Source organism: Adiantum capillus-veneris, chromosome 8, assembly GCF_014529385.1.
Source record: "Adiantum capillus-veneris isolate H3 chromosome 8, ASM1452938v2, whole genome shotgun sequence".
NCBI classification, from domain to species: domain Eukaryota; kingdom Viridiplantae; phylum Streptophyta; class Polypodiopsida; order Polypodiales; family Pteridaceae; genus Adiantum; species Adiantum capillus-veneris.
Genome location: NC_140938.1, coordinates 153608669 through 153625143, shown reverse-complemented (window position 1 = coordinate 153625143; position 16475 = coordinate 153608669). Strand labels below are relative to the sequence as shown.

The window sequence follows — 16475 nt, the reverse complement described above, 5'->3', positions numbered from 1 at the left end:
TTTCAACCCTTAGGTCGGTCTCGCCATCACCGTCGTCGACACTGACATAGCCTAGACTTCCATCAGTCACATGCATCCGCATTGTACCAGTTTGTGCAATCAATAGTAGACCACTCTCGCCGACGAGAGTGGGGCCTTCGGAGGAGGGTTTTACAACGTTTCTGGTGTCGTATCTCTCTTCTCTCTCTATCTCTCAGTCTCATACACTTGCACGCACAGTGCCCATTCACTTGTTTGTGATCATAGCACTCTTTCTCTAAGAACGGAAGGCTCTCCCTTCTATAAGAACAAAAAGAAACCTTGAGCACAGTTCGGAGCACTCATCTTGAGAAAAGCAACATTGATTCCGCTACAGCTTACAATATCATTCGTGAGGATCTTTTGTATTTTCGTCACGGTCTTTGTGTGTTGCCTCCTCTTAGGCAAGTCATATTGCTCGATACACATGATGCAGCTATCACGGGTGGGCACAGAGGCATGAATACCACTTTAGTAAAGGTAGAAATATTCTTTTTTGGGCCTAAAATGCAAAAATATGTGTTTTAAGTATGTCACAGAGTGTTCCATTTCTCGAAATGTAAAAGCTCCTAGGGGTAAGTAGCAAGGCCTCTTGGTACCGCTGCCTATTTCCGAAAGAATAGTTCATGACATTTCCATGGATTTTGTGATTAATCTTCAACCTAGTTTGCATTCATGGAATACTCAGTGTTTAATCATTCTTGATCATTTCAACAAATTTTACATGTTGATTCCTTGTAAGGCCACAATGACAACACACGATGTAGCACGTCTGTTCATTAAGCACTGCTATCCCCTTTGTGGTTTGCCAAAGTCGATTGTGTCAGATGGAGATGTTAAATTCACGTCACATTTTTTGAAAGCACTTTTTGAAATTCTTTGGCACCAAGTTGAATTTTTCATCCGCGTTTCACTCACAATCCGATGGTCAAATTGAGATCTACAATCAGTTGGCTTTCAATGATTTAAAGTCTTATGTGCATGATCAACAGCTTCATTGGGAGCAGTATCCCCCGTTGGTTCAAGCAATTTTGAATGACTCATATTCCAGTGCCATTGGTAGAACTCCGTATGAGGTAGCATTTGGCCGTCCGTTTTAGTCTTTGTTGACTTGGTCGTTCATTCAATTGCGTGATGCCAATGCTGAGAGCCAGTCTTTGGATGAGATTACTGAGAGTGCGAAGCTTTGGCTAAGCAAGGCTCATGAATCTTATTCTCGTCAGGCTAACAAGCATCATGAGGATATTCCTATCAAGGAAGGGGATTGGATCTATCTTAGGATCATGAAGAAACGTCTCAAGCAAGTTGGAAAGAAGTGTCTAAAGTTGTCTTTTCGTATGTATGGTCCTTTTCCAGTCATTATAAAGATAAATGAGGTTTCTATGAAATTGCAATTGCCTAACTCATGGTCAATGCACACTATTTTCCATGTTTCTTGGTTGAAGTTGTTTCAAGGAGACCCACAAAAGGACTTTTTTGAAGAAGAAGAACCAGAGATCATTGATGAAGCAGAAGTCATAGAACCGGAGCAGATTTTGCTGCATCGGTTTCTCCATGGATTAGGGAAGAAAGTATGACAATACCTTTTGAATTTCAAAGATCGAGGAACCCACGAGGCAGTGTGGGTTGATGAAGCATTTTTCATTGATTAGCCTGAGTTGTTGGCAAACTACAAAGAAGCCATGCAACTCACTACAATACCCCACCTTGAAAAGCGGGGCATGTCACGTGCACATCTAACCCTGTGTGCATGTGGACAAGCTATTCCTACTTCTAGGGTTTAAGTAGCCTAGGAAGTGTTCCGACACCGTTATGAGCCTGTACACGGGCCGTGCATGTCCAGTCACTTAGAGTAGCTGCATACTCTCTGATTGCACAACCCATGATCATTAGCATTTCATTCAGTACCCAATTATGAGCATTTTCTAGTGCATGAACCCATTTTTGCGACGTCATGTGAACAACCTCTAATGTCATTTTATTTTAAGTGACTTTAAATTAAATCCAAATCGTGGGGTTTTGTCTGCACTGCTGGACCGAGATGTGCGGGCTATATAAGTGGCCATAGGGCACGGTGAGAAAACAAAGGCAGAGAAGCAGAGCACAATGCCCAACAGACCAGCATGCTCTCTAGCGTTTCCTCAACAGCAAGAGCAACGTTTTTGCCTTCAAGCATCAACGTTTTCACCCAGCAAGATTAACGTTTTTCAGCCCAAAAGGTCAACGCTTTTAGATCAGCGCTTAGCCTTGCCAAACCGCCATTTCCCGGTACCAGATCCTCTCTGGTTCTCCCTACCACAACAGATCAGCCAGCGATCCATTTTCAGCCCACATTCTAGCCATCATTTTCAGTTTCCAGCCATTGACATCATCGGCCACAGCAGTTCTGTGATGAGCACGCGGCGGTGTGTGCAAGTGATAGAGCACGCGAAGAAGTGCAAGGCTTGAGCTTTGGAGTGGGGCGAAGGCTTGCAGAGTAGGGGGCGCTACAGATATATATATATATATCTATATCTATATATATATCTATATCTATATATATATATATATATATATATATATATATATATATATATATATATATATATATATATATATATATATATATATATATATATATATATATATATATATATATATATATATATATATATATATATATATATAGAGAGAGAGAGAGAGAGAGAGAGAGCGCTACTCGATAGTTGGGGGGAATAAGTGAGTGAGCCAAAATTGGGCTCCTCTTCCCTTTATTAAAAGTATAGGACCAATTTAAAGTTAGTGGCCAAGTTCAATGTGAACTTGGCCAAAGGTTAAGAACCTTTAAAACCATACACAAAAAGGGGGCCATTTGGGCCATTAACCCAACAACCTCCCACTTAAAGGCATAAATGGCACCTTTAAGTTACGTGACTCCCACCATCTGTATGCATAGATGATGTTGTGCTTTGGATAAGCACTTAGTGAGAGCATCTGCTAGATTTTGTGATTTATGGACCTTAACCAATGTAATAAGGCCATCCTCAAGCACTTCTCGAATGAAGTGATACCGCACATCAATATGCTTTGTGCGTGCTTGAAACATGGCATTCTTTGCTAGACATATGGCACTCTGGCTATCACAACCAAGCAATGGTTCCTTGGTAGGCAAACCAAACCCACTGCATAGGCGTGACAACCAAATGGCTTCTTTAGAAACCTCAGTGGCTGAAATATATTCAGCCTCTGTCGTAGACAATGCAACGATCTTTTGCAATCTAGAACACCATGAAACAGCACCTCCTGCAAGAGTAAACACATAGCCACTTGTGGATTTCAGTGTATCCACATCACCAGCCATGTTAGAGTCACAAAATCCCTTCAACTCCAATGGTCCTTTACCATAGCAGAGGCATTTTTTTTTTAGTCCCTTTCAAGTCCCTCATAATGGAGTTCACTTCATCCCAAGGCAACCTGCCTGGATTAGCCATAAACCGGCTCACAACTCCCACTGCATGGGCTATGTCAGGCCTAGTAGCAACCATAGCATACATAAGTGAACCACAAGCTGAAGTGTAAGGCACACTTTGAATGTCATTGGCTTCCTCCTTTGACTTGGGACAATCATCTTTGGAGATTTTTACATATGGCTGTAATGGCACGCCCAACCATGTTAAATCTGTCCAGCACCTTTTCAATGTACTTTTCTTGCGACAAATACAATATGCACTGGTCCCTTTGCCTTCTAACACGCACTTCAAGTATATGTTCAGCTGCTCGAAGGTCTTTCATTGAAAATGCAGATTTCAGCTGCCCTTTAAGAGCATCAACCAGTGCTTCTTTTCTTTGGAGCTATCAGCATATCATCCACACAAAGCACAAGAATGATAGGGATGCCATCCTCATCACGTTTGATATACAAACAATGGTCTGCATGGCTTCTTTTGTAACCATGTTTTAGCATGAAGCGGTCAATCTTCTTGTACCATTGTCTACATTGTCTTTTTTTGTGCCCTTTACAATCAGCCTTTCTTTGTTGTCCAGATATCACCGAATGTTGAAAAGAGTGTTAGGTTTGCAAATGATATTGCATGCACTACCACAAGTGTGCAATCATTCACAAGTCTAAGGGACACATCAAACAGAATGATGTTAGCATTGTATGGTACACATAATTCATATGCACACTATGTAAACCAAAAAGGAAAACTGTACAAAAAGGATCAGCCAGTGTTTGAACGGTCCACAACCAGCTCATAGATGTGCGTCCAGTGATAGATCAAAAGGGATGGTTCATTTCAAAAGAAAGAATCTATTATAGCCCATCCTCTCTAGAGCTAAAGGATATTACCCGAGTGAACCTAGAAATTTGTTGAGAGCTAAACTCTCCTCCATCGAATATCAAGCTTCGATGTTGTAACCCAACGAGCATACACTTTGACCAAAACAATCGTAGATATAGACGAGAGTCTAGCATTTATGATGCCTTGGGTCCTGAAATCACAAAAGCTCATATCATAGAAGACCCATGGGATAGAACATATTAGGGCAAAGATAATGCTATCTACAGCTTGACTTGGGGAATAATTTGTCAAGTTTCAAGGAGATACGTAGGAAACTATGCAAAAGTTTTACAGATGCCAAACATCAACAATGCTATCTTTCTTTGTGCCCTTTATAATCAACCTTGAGCCTTTAGTCATTTTCCATGATCCTCTCTCAAACAAGATGCTGCAACCGTGCATATCCATCCGACCAACAGAAAGCAAACTTTTCTTGATTCCCGGCACATATCTAACATCATGCAAGACAAGCTCATTTGTGCCATCTATGGAGAGATGCACAGTGCCAATACCCTCAATGGAACATGCATGATTGTTTCCAAGGTATACATGGCCACGCTGGCATGCATCAAAAGTAGAGAAACACTCCTTGATAGGAGTCACATGAAATGAAGCACCGAAATCAACTATCCAAGTCTGGGATAATGTATCATTGACAGTCAACAAAGCATCAATAAGATCACTCTCGGTGATCTACATGTCCTGTGAATGAACATTAAGAGAGGCATCAAAGTCATAAGCATCATCATCTGACAAAGTGGCACACAAGATGTCCTCTACATCTGACAGCTCCTCAATCACAACACTAGAAGCCACATTGGCCTTCTCTTTGTCCTTTGAGCTATCCTGGGCATTTGTCTTGACTTCCTTCTTCTCTTTCTTTTTGTCTGCGCCATTCTTTTTCCGTTCTAACTCGGGTTTCTTTAGCCCCTTCACAATCCTTAAGAAATAGGACTCCCTGGATCCTGTCTTTCCAAAGGTCGAAGTCTGTTCCATGGACCCTCCTAATCTCGAAGAGATTCTTCATATCCGAACAAGATGAGGCGATAGTTGTACGAATAAGAAGGCTCATACGCTGAACTTTTGGGCAAAATGCACAAAAACCGGAGTATAGCCTCGCAGAGGTGTGCACTACAACTCCAAATGGTCACAGGAGCAATTTGGGGCAAAATAGGTCGATTTAGGCACAAAAAACAATTTCTGAAATTTATGCGCAGGAAGTTTCAACGAGCAAATTTGTGCTCAAAAACAACAATTTTAGTTGTTTTTAGCCTTACAGAACATACATAAGGCTAATGCACATCCTTTAGAAGCATGTATGAGCAAAAGCCCCAATTTGTAGCATCAAATTGCATGAAATTGAGCCACAAATGGTCATACAGATTGCATCAATTTGCACTTTCCCCAATGTAGACGCATCATAAAAACACTTGTGAAAACCTGCATAAATTTGAAATTTGTTGAAAACACCTGTTTTGGGACCTGTTTTTCGGCAATTTCTTTGTTTTCGGGTAGCGGGGACCTAGCAAAGATGTTTCCACACCTTAATACATGATTTGTAAAACCTGTATTTTGCTGTCATAACCTGTAATTTCCTGATTTTAACCTAATTTCAGTCTGTTTTAGGTCAATTTGGCTTGTCGGGAGCCCTCTAGTGTCCGGGGACGGGTCCTTTGGCGATGAAATTGCAAAATCTCGCGTGAAAGTTGACCTCCGTGGCTGAAAATCAGCGTTTGCAGATTTGGGAGAAAACCCTAATTGGGCTCTGATACCAGTTGATGAGCACGCGAAGAAGTGCACGGCTTGAGCTTTGGAGTGGGGCGAAGGCTTGCAGAGTAGGGGTCGCTACAGATCGAAAGAGGAGAGAGAGAGAGAGAGAGAGAGAGCGCTACTCGATAGTTGGGGGAATAAGTGAGTGAGCCAAAATTTGGCTCCTCTTCCCTTTATTAAAAATATTGGACCAATTTAAAGTTAGTGGCCAAGTTCAATGTGAACTTGGCCAAAGGTTAATAACTTTTAAAACTATACACAAAAAGGGGGCCATTTGGGCCTTTAACCCAACATTGTGGTCCGTAGCGTCGAAGTCGTATCAGATCCACAACAGTTCACCTAGCGTTTTCAGATTTCAGCCATTAGCCTTGCAAATCTTGACCCCGATGTTGGTACCGTCGTCATCATCGTCATAGTCACCTTCATAGTCGTCGTTGACATTGTCGTTGTCAAGTACCATATTATTTAGAAGCATTGTACCAGACTTTGTGCAATCTAAAGAAAATACCTCTCTAGCAATAGAGAGAAGGGCCCTTGGAGAGGGGGGTTTGGGACCCCATCCGCTGTCGTCTCTTCTCTCTCTCTAGCACTCTCATGCACTCTCACCCACAGTTTGCATTCCTCTCTCTTGTTTTGGTCATTGCACATTCTCTCTCTAAGCAAGGAAGGCTCTCCCTTCCTCTAAAGTAAAAGGAACCTTGAGCACTCATCGTGAGCTTACACCATTATTCACTTCCACTATACATTACATGATGATATTTGGACTTGTGGAAAGTCATGGTTAACGTTCGGACATACCAAACAAGGACACACAAACTCATCCACATCCTTCTTGAGGTGAGGCCTAGAGAAATATCTTTCAATGCCCTGAGTGTCGCCTATATGCGTGTGTGCTCAACAAAAGGAGTATTATGGCACTCCATCACCATCTTTTCCCTTAGATCATAATAGCTAAAACAGACATACATATTTTATTTATAGTACATGGTACGTGGTATTTTAAAGTATCATATTTTAAGTACGTGGTACTTTACGCTTTGTACATTCTATTAATAAAACACGCGGACCATTATTAAAGTTGGAGGTTGGAACTTTTATGATGCGATGTGTCATGAATTATCTACTAGCCCTCATGTTTTGTGGGTTTGTTTTTTACTTTTTTTTTTGTGTGAATGGCAAAGAGGTTTTTTGTGTAAATTCTCCAAAATCCGTCTTTTGTAAATAGAAGTAATAGTGGAGAAGTGGACCGTTATTAAAGTTGGAAGTTGGAACTTTTATTATGCAATGTATCATGAATTATCTACTAGCCCTCGTGTTTTCTGACCTTTCTAGAGCTTAAATTTGTTTTGGTTGGTTTTTTACTTTTTTTGTGGATTGCAAAGAGGCTTTTTGTGTAAATTCTCCAAAATCTGTCTATCGTAAACATAAGTAATATTGGAGAACAAAAGGGAAAGAATTACACTGAATTAAACATTTCTTAAAAAGTCTTTCAGTATGGCTCACGATTTCCTCATTCTGGGCTTTGCTCGCTCTGTAAGGTGGCCGGTTCCTCACAGAAGATTTTTCTCTTTTGAGGATGACCATCCTCTGAATCCAAACTCCTGGGAAGTCTAGAAGATCTCTCCATGAGTCGTTTCGAGAAGTTCTGCAACATTACAACTTTTCAAGAGATTCTAACGATCCGTTATCAAATCTATCAAGTGTTGTTGTTTCTTCTTCTGCCAAAAAGCACTTTCTTCCAAAGAGCATTTTCTTAGAAAAAGGAATTTTTGTAAAAGAAACCTTATCTTCAATAGTCGATGCACGACAGTTCTAGCGAACATAAATGAAAACTTTAATACTTCAAAACACACATTAGTCGCGATACGAAGTGGTGGAGTTCCACTCCCAGAAGCATTGACCCCGAAGACTGGTGCCCCTTCCGGTACTTCTTTTTATAGTAAATAATTCACAAGAGTACAACTGTTGAGGAGTCACTCTATAGATGTGTAACCATGTACTGATCTCCCAAAGTTGACCCCCAAGCACTGAGGTTAAGACGACTGATCCAAAAAGCTAGCATTGGTCCAAGAGCTATTGCCAAATTGATTGGCGTCCAAAAAGCCTTTACACTGGAAAAGCTGCCACGTAATCACTTCTGTAAGTTGCGCGGTAAAATATGGGAGCTGCCATGTCGGCATCCTCAGCGTGAAACATGGGCAGCCTGCCATGTGTCATCCTCGCTTTCTCCGACTGTCCACTGGGTTGCCACGTCATCCCTTTTGTGACAACTGTGTCACTAATGGACACTCAAGATTCAAGAAGAGGATTAGGAAGGTAATTTTCTCGAAACGTGTTGTGGCCAAGAAAGAATGCCTCAGTTGTATGTGTTTTTGCATCATCTTAAATACTCTGCTTTTGTGCTGCTATATTATTCTTTCAAGTCTAGTGTAATGATAGTGTATTTTCTTGTCTGATCATTAACTCGTCATGAAGAAGCTCTTGCTAAATTCTCTTTATGCTCATTGTAATTTTGGAAAATAGTGAAAAAGAGGGAAGAAGTTTGCTTATCAATGTAGACTACAGATGCTAGGCATGCTTAAACCCATGTCTCCATGTTTTCTGGTCATGGGTATATATGAGGAAAGGCCTATTTGAACTAAGTTGTAATATTTTGTGAATTAGGAAAGGGTGGCTGAGCAACAACCGGGCTGGTCAGCTCTTCAAGATACGTTCATGCTTGGCAAATCTAGGCTAAAGGACTGGGACAAAAAACAGGTAAAATCACTGACTTGCAATCTCAATCTAGAAGAAATTGTTCACATGTTTGATTTGTTTATCCTCATTCACATGGCAGGATGATGGGGCTGGTGCTGAAGGATCCGGAAACAGTGATGATGACAGTGACAGTGAGTAAACTGTCATACATCTTTGATGATGATGAGATACTCTTGCACCATGTTGGTCAGTTAATGGGTTCTAAACTTGAGGTATTCAATGGACATCAGTGTCTGAAACATCAGAAGACCTTGAAGGGCATGCAAACACTTAACGAAGTTGTAAGGCTCTATGTTATGATGGATGATTTGCCCAGCCACATTTAAATAGTTATCACAGGACTGAGTTCATGGAGGCCTTTTCATTTGCAATCTGATTTTGGGATCTCAGTGCTGAGGGTTTCCATCCGAAAGTGAAAATTCAATACAGTGGTCTCTTCTAGGACATATCCTGAATATTTTCATAGCTACAATTGATAATGCCTTCATCGCATCAGAAAGTTTAAATGTTCTTATGCAGACCTCGGCGGAGTTCTGAGGTTTTCTTCTTCAAAGGGTACAAACTCCTAAATTTTTCTTAGGTCCAAAAAACTATTGGTATCAAACCGAGTTCGGCAGAGTCTGCTATATTGATTCGAGTTAATCAAAATTGTATGGATGGTAATGATAGCTGCCACCATGTAGAGACAGCACCGAGATGAACAGGAATACTGAAATTTCAAAAGTTTTGAAAACGAGGAGTAAAGGTGGGAGTTAAATGGAAACAACTGCAAACTGAACAAATCTTTATAAAGCAATGTGAATGTGGCAACAAGTGGATTGTGAAGTAGAATGCGCCAACTAAATATTGTAGCCTTACCTTGTGATATTGCTCAAAAGCACAAGGTGAGGAATTAAGGGAGGTTTCATGATAGGCATCTAGTTTGTGGAGATTTTGAAGGGGAGAGTAAAGCCATGGCGGAACTGACTTGACAAGGTGGAGAGTTGTTAAGGTCTAACTAGGATCAAGAGATCATTGAGTAGTACACCCTAGCGCAAAGGTCCTCAAAGTCATCAAATCCCTCTCTCTCTCTCTCTCTCTCTCTCTCTCTCTCTCTCTCTCTCCTTCCTCCCTCCCCCCCCCCCCCCCCCCCCCCGCCCCCCCGAGATCACCAGGCTCATCCGCCAGGACTTGACTCAGTGAGCTAGATACCAGGAGGACTTGGATACAGCCAGCGTAGGAAGTGGCACGAAGATGACTTTCTATAGAGAGCATCTTCGCCAGCTTACCGAGGATGGTTTTGTGATGAGGCCCAGATACATGGACACCCACTTATGTCATGAGATACGATGTGCTATTGGCCAGATACGCACATCTTCACACCATCTTCGGGTCGAGACTGGGAGATACAGTGGAGTACCAGCAGAGATGTCCCCCGTGTCACATGGTGCATGAGAAAGAGTTGCACTACACATACCATTGCCCAATTTATTATGAGATACGAGGCCGCTTTCACCACCTGTTCAAAGAGGGCTTTGGACCACTCTCTAGAGTCATGGGAGGGCTAGAGATGCTTGGGACTCTCTCTGCCTGTCGACAATTAGCCATACAAGGAGATACAACATGCTGGTATGGGGAGATGACATCATGGTTTCAGGCACATGGGTTCAGCATAGACCGGCTGCCACCATTCCATTACTCATTGGATGCACCATCTCTCACCCTTACACAGTTAGAGATCACCAAGCTCATACGCCAAGACCTGACCCAGCCAGACACCAGAAGGACATGGATACAACCAGCACAGGAATTGGGCACGAAGATGGCTTTTTACAAAGACCACCTTCTCCAGCTTACGGAAGATGGTTTTGTGGCGAGACCCAGATACATGGATACCCACTTGTCTCATGGGATACGATGTGCTATTGGCCAGTTACGCACATCTTCTCACTAGTTGCGGATTGAGACGGGGAGATACAGCGGAGTACCAGCAGAGGACAGGACATGCCCCTTGTGTAACATGGAACCTGAGACAGAGTTACACTATACATGTCGCTGCCCCGTCTACTACGAGATACGAGGCCGCTTCCATTGCTTGTTCAGAGAAGGTTTTGGACCACTCTCAAGAGTCATGGGATACGAAGATCAGAGATGTCTGGGTTTGTTCTTGCTCGAGTTGCTCAGACACAGAGATAGCCTGATGAATGGCGAGGCTAGCCAGTCTCAAAGACGGATCACAAACTTCTTCAGAGCAGACACGGGACAGCCGCAAGAGCCACTCCCACAGCAGAGCTCCCCCTTGTCTCATACCAGAGGCACATTGATTGACCGAGTGATTGAACTGGGGAAATCCAGGCGCCTGCGACTGTGAAGAACTACACAGCATTGACGGAGGCTACGACAGAAAATTCGGAGCACGCTGGCCAGACATGCACGACGCCCGGTCAGACTACTAACCATGGAGGAAATTGATGAGATTCGCCAACGACCGATGCTAGATCTCTTGTGATTCAGCTATCCCAACAAGCCACCCATTTTTTTCTTGGTCTTTTGCTTGGTTCACATCGATCAACTTAGGACCCCATAGTATATATCCTTGTTTTGTACTGTTGTTAGGTTATTTTGTTACTCTGACTTTGTATCAGATCCACCACTTTGTAACTTTCGGGTCTCATAGGTCATTATGGCCTTTTGAAGACGTTAATATAACATTTCATTTCATTTCATTTCATTCTCTCTCTCTCTCTCTCTCTCTCTCTCTCTCTCTCTCTCTCACACACACACACACACACACACACACACACACACACACTAGTCTGTTTTATCGTGTAGCAAGTTTATTTTCAGCACTTCTGCCCTTTTTCCTGGATACCCAGAGTACACAAACATGTACAAGTTCTGTATTACAGGCCAACTTCACCCTTCTTGTCTTTCTTCCTCTGTTTCTCTCACGTACATGCATGTGTGCACACGCACACAAGGATGCACCTCTGCATCTGTTTTTTGCTGAAGACCACCAGCCTACTAAAAAGATACAAGGGGTAATAAACTTCGGCGAGTCATCTGTGCCAAGGTTGCTACAATCTTCTATCTTATGCGTACTTCTACATACGGAGGTTAACTTGGGGAGCACAGAAGTAAGCAAAGGAGTCAAAAGCAGACCGTAATGCATCTGCGTTGTGGCTGAGAAACCCATTCATTGTTTAATCAGAAAAAGGCTGAAGGCATCTCTAAAAACCTAGTGCATGCTTTTTGGCACAGGTCTAAAAACTTAGAAATGACGCACAGGCACGCAGGCAGACTTGCAAACACAATGGAAGTATTACTCAATATATTTTGCCATCGGTCATTTATACACTGGAGTTTTGAGATTGTATAGATCGTCATTGGCCTAGCTGTCTTTGACATATTCGCAGACATCGCAAAAAGCCTTTATTATGATGGGGTGGTGACGTCGCCGATTCAGAGCAAGGTAGCACTGCAGCAGCTCTAGCAGCTGAGCTTCCCCTCCGTTATCGGCGTGCGGAGGCTTGCTCATGTTCTCAATGTTGGCCACTATAGCCTCCATAAAGTCTTGGTACATATTGTAGGACCACATTATCTCTGCCTGCAGCAGTTGATCACGCGAAGTGTGCCTCGTTTGCTGCACCTGCGCTCTCCTATCTAACAAGGCAGTGTCACTGCTATATTTTTTATCGATTCCTCTGTCGGGGATGCCTGCCATGCTCTGAGAGGCATCAATATTGTTGCGGCTTGATTCCTTGTAACCTGCACAGGCCTCGTCACTCTCTCCATCAGCATGATATCCATAAGCACCGATCCCACAATCATCTGCCAATAAGCCACTAAAATCATGCTGACCACCATCATAGCAGCCAATCTCGTCACTCTTTTCACCTTGCATCAGTATATGATAAACACCATTAGCCTTGAATTCAAACCCACTCACTGAAGATTCATCATCAGCATAGTTGTCCTCATCATCCTCATCATCATGGGCATCATCAGAGCTTTTGATATGCACCTGATCATTGAAAGCATACTGATTAGCAGGTCCAGTTATGCCATTCAATGAATTGAGCCTGGTGTTCATGCTACTCTTTGCATGGCCAGATATATGTTTGCCTGCCTTAACCAAGCACTCCATGATAGAGATCTCGGAGTGTGCGCTTATCTCATCAGCAGTGGCAGAGGGAGTTCCATTATAGGCAAATATATTCTCTTTACCTGCAACACCAAGATTTTCACATGTGTAGTTGATCCTGTCAGAGAATTCCAATGATTATAACATCAACCTCACTGTATGCATCATGAATGCCAAGCAGGTCTGCACATATGAAAGCTCCAAACAAATGGCTTGTGGTGATGTACTCATCATGAGGCCATGGGACATTCAGATTTGATGCATACATAAACATAAGCATTCAAGTGCTTGAAACTGACTAACAAATCATGCACACATACATAGGGGGTTGTTTTAGCAGTTTGTCATTATTTCCCTGTTAGGACAATTACCTGCACTTGAAGTGTCGTGACGCACTGGAGCAGCCATGTGAACCGGGTGCGTCGATGCTATAAAATCAATCTCATAGGGGCCAATGTCCTTCTCAGCCCTCTGTAGGTTCCTTTCAGGATGCATAAGGTCATTGTAGTCTACAGAGATGCAGGTTTCCTGCACATTTTGTGCAAGAATACAAGAACTCCTTGGAGTTGCATATCCTTGTCGCGAGAACTCAGAAACTGCGGGGAGCATTTGATGCCTTCCAAAGTAATCTCCATCGAATGATGTCTCAGTGGAGGAAAATGTGTTATGGGACAAAGAAGAATCTAAGGACTTCGTGCTTAAGCTTCTTAAGAACTCACTCCTGAGCTCTGAACACTCATTGTGAAAATCATTATGAACTGGTGTAGTCACTGGGGTGTTATACTTATCAATAGAGTTGTGCTTGGGGCATCGCCTTCCTTTTGTGCGCATGATGAGTTTCTGCTTCTTTTGCATTCTGAAGCTTTTGTAATTTTGAGAAGCCATCTTAATGTGGGGAAGGTCTGAGTCATCTGAAGAACTCACACTCAACTGGCCAAGACCACATCGCTCTTCATATTCAGTATTAAGCAGACTCTGTGACCCATCCATATCTGAGCCGCTTTCCTCCATTGAAGAGGTGATCAAGTACTCCATTTCACGGTTCTTTCCGTTTTGTTTCACTGATTGCATTACTAGAGATCCACGTAGCCCCGGACTATTCTTGATCATGGCACTGGCTTCTCTCTCTATGGTTTGCCTGTAATTAGGCTGTGTGCCTTGCTCGCCAATGTTGTGGTCTGAATCAGGCCTACAAATGTGCAAATGCGGCCTTTTAACACCCTCCAAATCACCATTTTCCAAATATATTGCATGTCTTGTTTTGGGCAGGTCTCTCTGATGCTGGTCACAGGTGATGTAACTTTCATGAAGCAAAGAGTTCAAATGTAGGTCCCTAAGAAAGTTGTTGGTCTCTTGTGAACCTTTCCCAGGATTTGAGCAATACAAATTGCTATGCCTGCCATGTGAAATGTTTTTCGCACCTGACATCCTGCATTTGTCTCTTCTAGACAGATGATGCCGCAGGGATGTGGCGAGTGAATCTAATTCAGGGTAGGAACTGTAGTCTGGTTCCCCATCAAGGGATGGGCTAGGCACGGCAACTGACGGTAACGTACTCATGCTTGTATTTCTCCACCTCTCGCGTGCGCGTAGAGCATTCAGTTTCATCTCCAGCTCCTTTACATCCAATTGAAAGATTTTGGCTTTGGAGGCATTGTTAGCATGGCAAGAATCACCGTTGAGAGCATGAAAATGGGGGATTTTTAGCAGATTGTTATGATCATTGTCAGCAACATCAGTAGTGGAACAAAACTTCCGGGATTTTGGACTCATTGTGCATCTATAAAGGCTCCTCGATTGTCTGCATTCCGTGTCCACGTCGCTGCAATGCGACAAGTTCTCCTGCCTGGAAGCGTGCTTCACAGAGGGCCCTTCTCTGCATGCTTTAAGAGAAGTCTTCCTGACTAGAGTGCTAGGGAAGTGGACGTCGCTAGCTTTGTGATGGAGAGTAAACTCTGGAGAATGCTTTTTCTGGCGTATAGCAGGTTTCTTGCGTTGGGAAGACTTCCTTTTACAATCATGGTGTGAGCCTGGTTTTGTGCCTTTATGCTTGAGCATGTAAAGCAACCAGGTGTGAGGCATGGCAGCATGCACCAACTTCTGCTTGAGTTGTGACATTCTATTTCAAAGAGGGGGTTGGTGGTGGGCTACAATAGTTGTTGATCCAGAGATGGCAGCTTGCTTGGGGGCGATATGTGATTACGATTCTTACGAACTGCAATGCTATTCGGAAGAAGCTGTGTGTGTGTGTGTGTGTGTGAGAGAGAGAGAGAGAGAGAGAGAGAGAGAGAGAGAGATCTTTGGGCAATGATGAGAAACAGGTAGGTCAAAGTGTTGTGATTAAGATCAAAATGATTGGTGAATTGGGATCTTCTACAACAACAGAATGATGACTTGAAAGTAAGGCTAAGGAATGTTAACCTTCACATTGTGTCCATTCCAATACATCAAAGTTTCAAACTACAAGCTACCTGAGAAAATCTTGACCGTTTAGGTCCATTATGCTTAGGGGAACGGGTGTGGACGTTTGCGCTTGTCGGAATGCTGGTGCCAAAAGTTGCAATTCCGCAGATTTTCCGCGTAACTGCCGCCATTATTATGATATTTGTTGAATCTGCTGCACCTATTTTGGGAAGATAAAGTTACTGAATGAAAAGCCCAAGCGTGAAGGGGAAGGCAAGGCATTACTTGATTAGCCCCCCTTAACACAGAGAGAGAGAGAGAGAGAGAGAGAGAGAGAGAGAGAGTCTCTCTCTCTCTCTCTCTCTCTCTCTCTCTCTCTCTGTCTCTCTCTCTCTCTCTCTCTCTCACACACACACACACACACACACACACACACACACGGGGAAGTTCCTTGTTATGAAAATATTTAGCTTACACTGACAACCCGTCAAAACGATGACATCGGAACTCCAAGTGGGTGATTGCAGCACTTTGTATCCTTTCACTGCATTCTTACAAGCCTATATACAAGGCCTATAGCAGTGTAGCCTTTTAGGAGCCTGAGAGAGAGAGAGTGGAAAAAGAAGAGAGTTTCAACGTCGTAGGAAACTATCCCAAGAGCCTGTGAGAGAGAGAGAGAGAGAGAGAGAGAGAGAGAGGTGCGGCTGGCGGTGGACCTTACTTATGTACCAAATAGCTATGGTTGCTCTTGGCGTTATGCTGTTGTACTCACGGCACAGCTACAGAGAGCAATTGAGCGTACTAGTGAGTGAATGTGCGTTCGGTTGCGACGAGCCTACGAGGATAGAGTTTGAGACGAGAGAGAGAGAGAGAGAGAGAGAGAGAGAGAGACCAGCAGTAGTTGTCCGATGGAATTCTCGACGCATTCACAGTGTCTACCGTTGGACTGGCAGGCGCAGAACGCTCATGCGGGTGGTGCCATGTGGTAGCTGCTACCCACTACGGTTGCTCTAGCCCCTCACTCGCAGAGTCGGACAGGCTGGACAGCCCTACAGTACAGTCTACTCCAATAGACTAGTACT

The 16475-nt window shown here is 43.2% G+C and overlaps 1 protein-coding gene across 2 annotated transcripts; it reads right to left on the bottom strand.

Moving 5' to 3' along the window:
- Positions 1–11684: 11684 nt before the first annotated feature.
- LOC147453192 (uncharacterized) lies at positions 11685–16164 on the bottom strand. 2 transcript variants are annotated; one of them, XM_086518663.1, is made up of 3 exons: positions 15869–16164; positions 13362–15613; positions 11685–13073 (listed from the first exon to the last, which is right to left on the bottom strand). In XM_086518663.1, the coding sequence occupies exons 2-3, from the start codon at positions 15106–15108 to the stop codon at positions 12238–12240; spliced, it is 2583 nt and encodes an 860-aa protein (XP_086374789.1). In that variant the 5' UTR covers positions 15109–15613; positions 15869–16164; the 3' UTR covers positions 11685–12237. The 2 variants fall into 2 exon arrangements, with proteins under 2 accessions (XP_086374789.1, XP_086374790.1); XM_086518664.1 differs by lacking the exon at positions 15869–16164 and having other exon boundaries at positions 13362–15712.
- Between the last annotated feature and the right edge of the window lie 311 nt (positions 16165–16475).

What these genes read in the sequence shown, in the direction of transcription:
- LOC147453192 (XM_086518663.1), bottom strand. Translation starts at nt 15,108, where the DNA reads ATGTCACAACTCAAGCAGAAGTTGGTGCATGCTGCCATGCCTCACACC. An exon ending in TCACGACACTTCAAGTGCAG is followed by an intron (nt 13,074 to 13,361) that starts GTAATTGTCCTA and finishes TTGGTGTTGCAG; the next exon opens with GTAAAGAGAATATATTTGCC.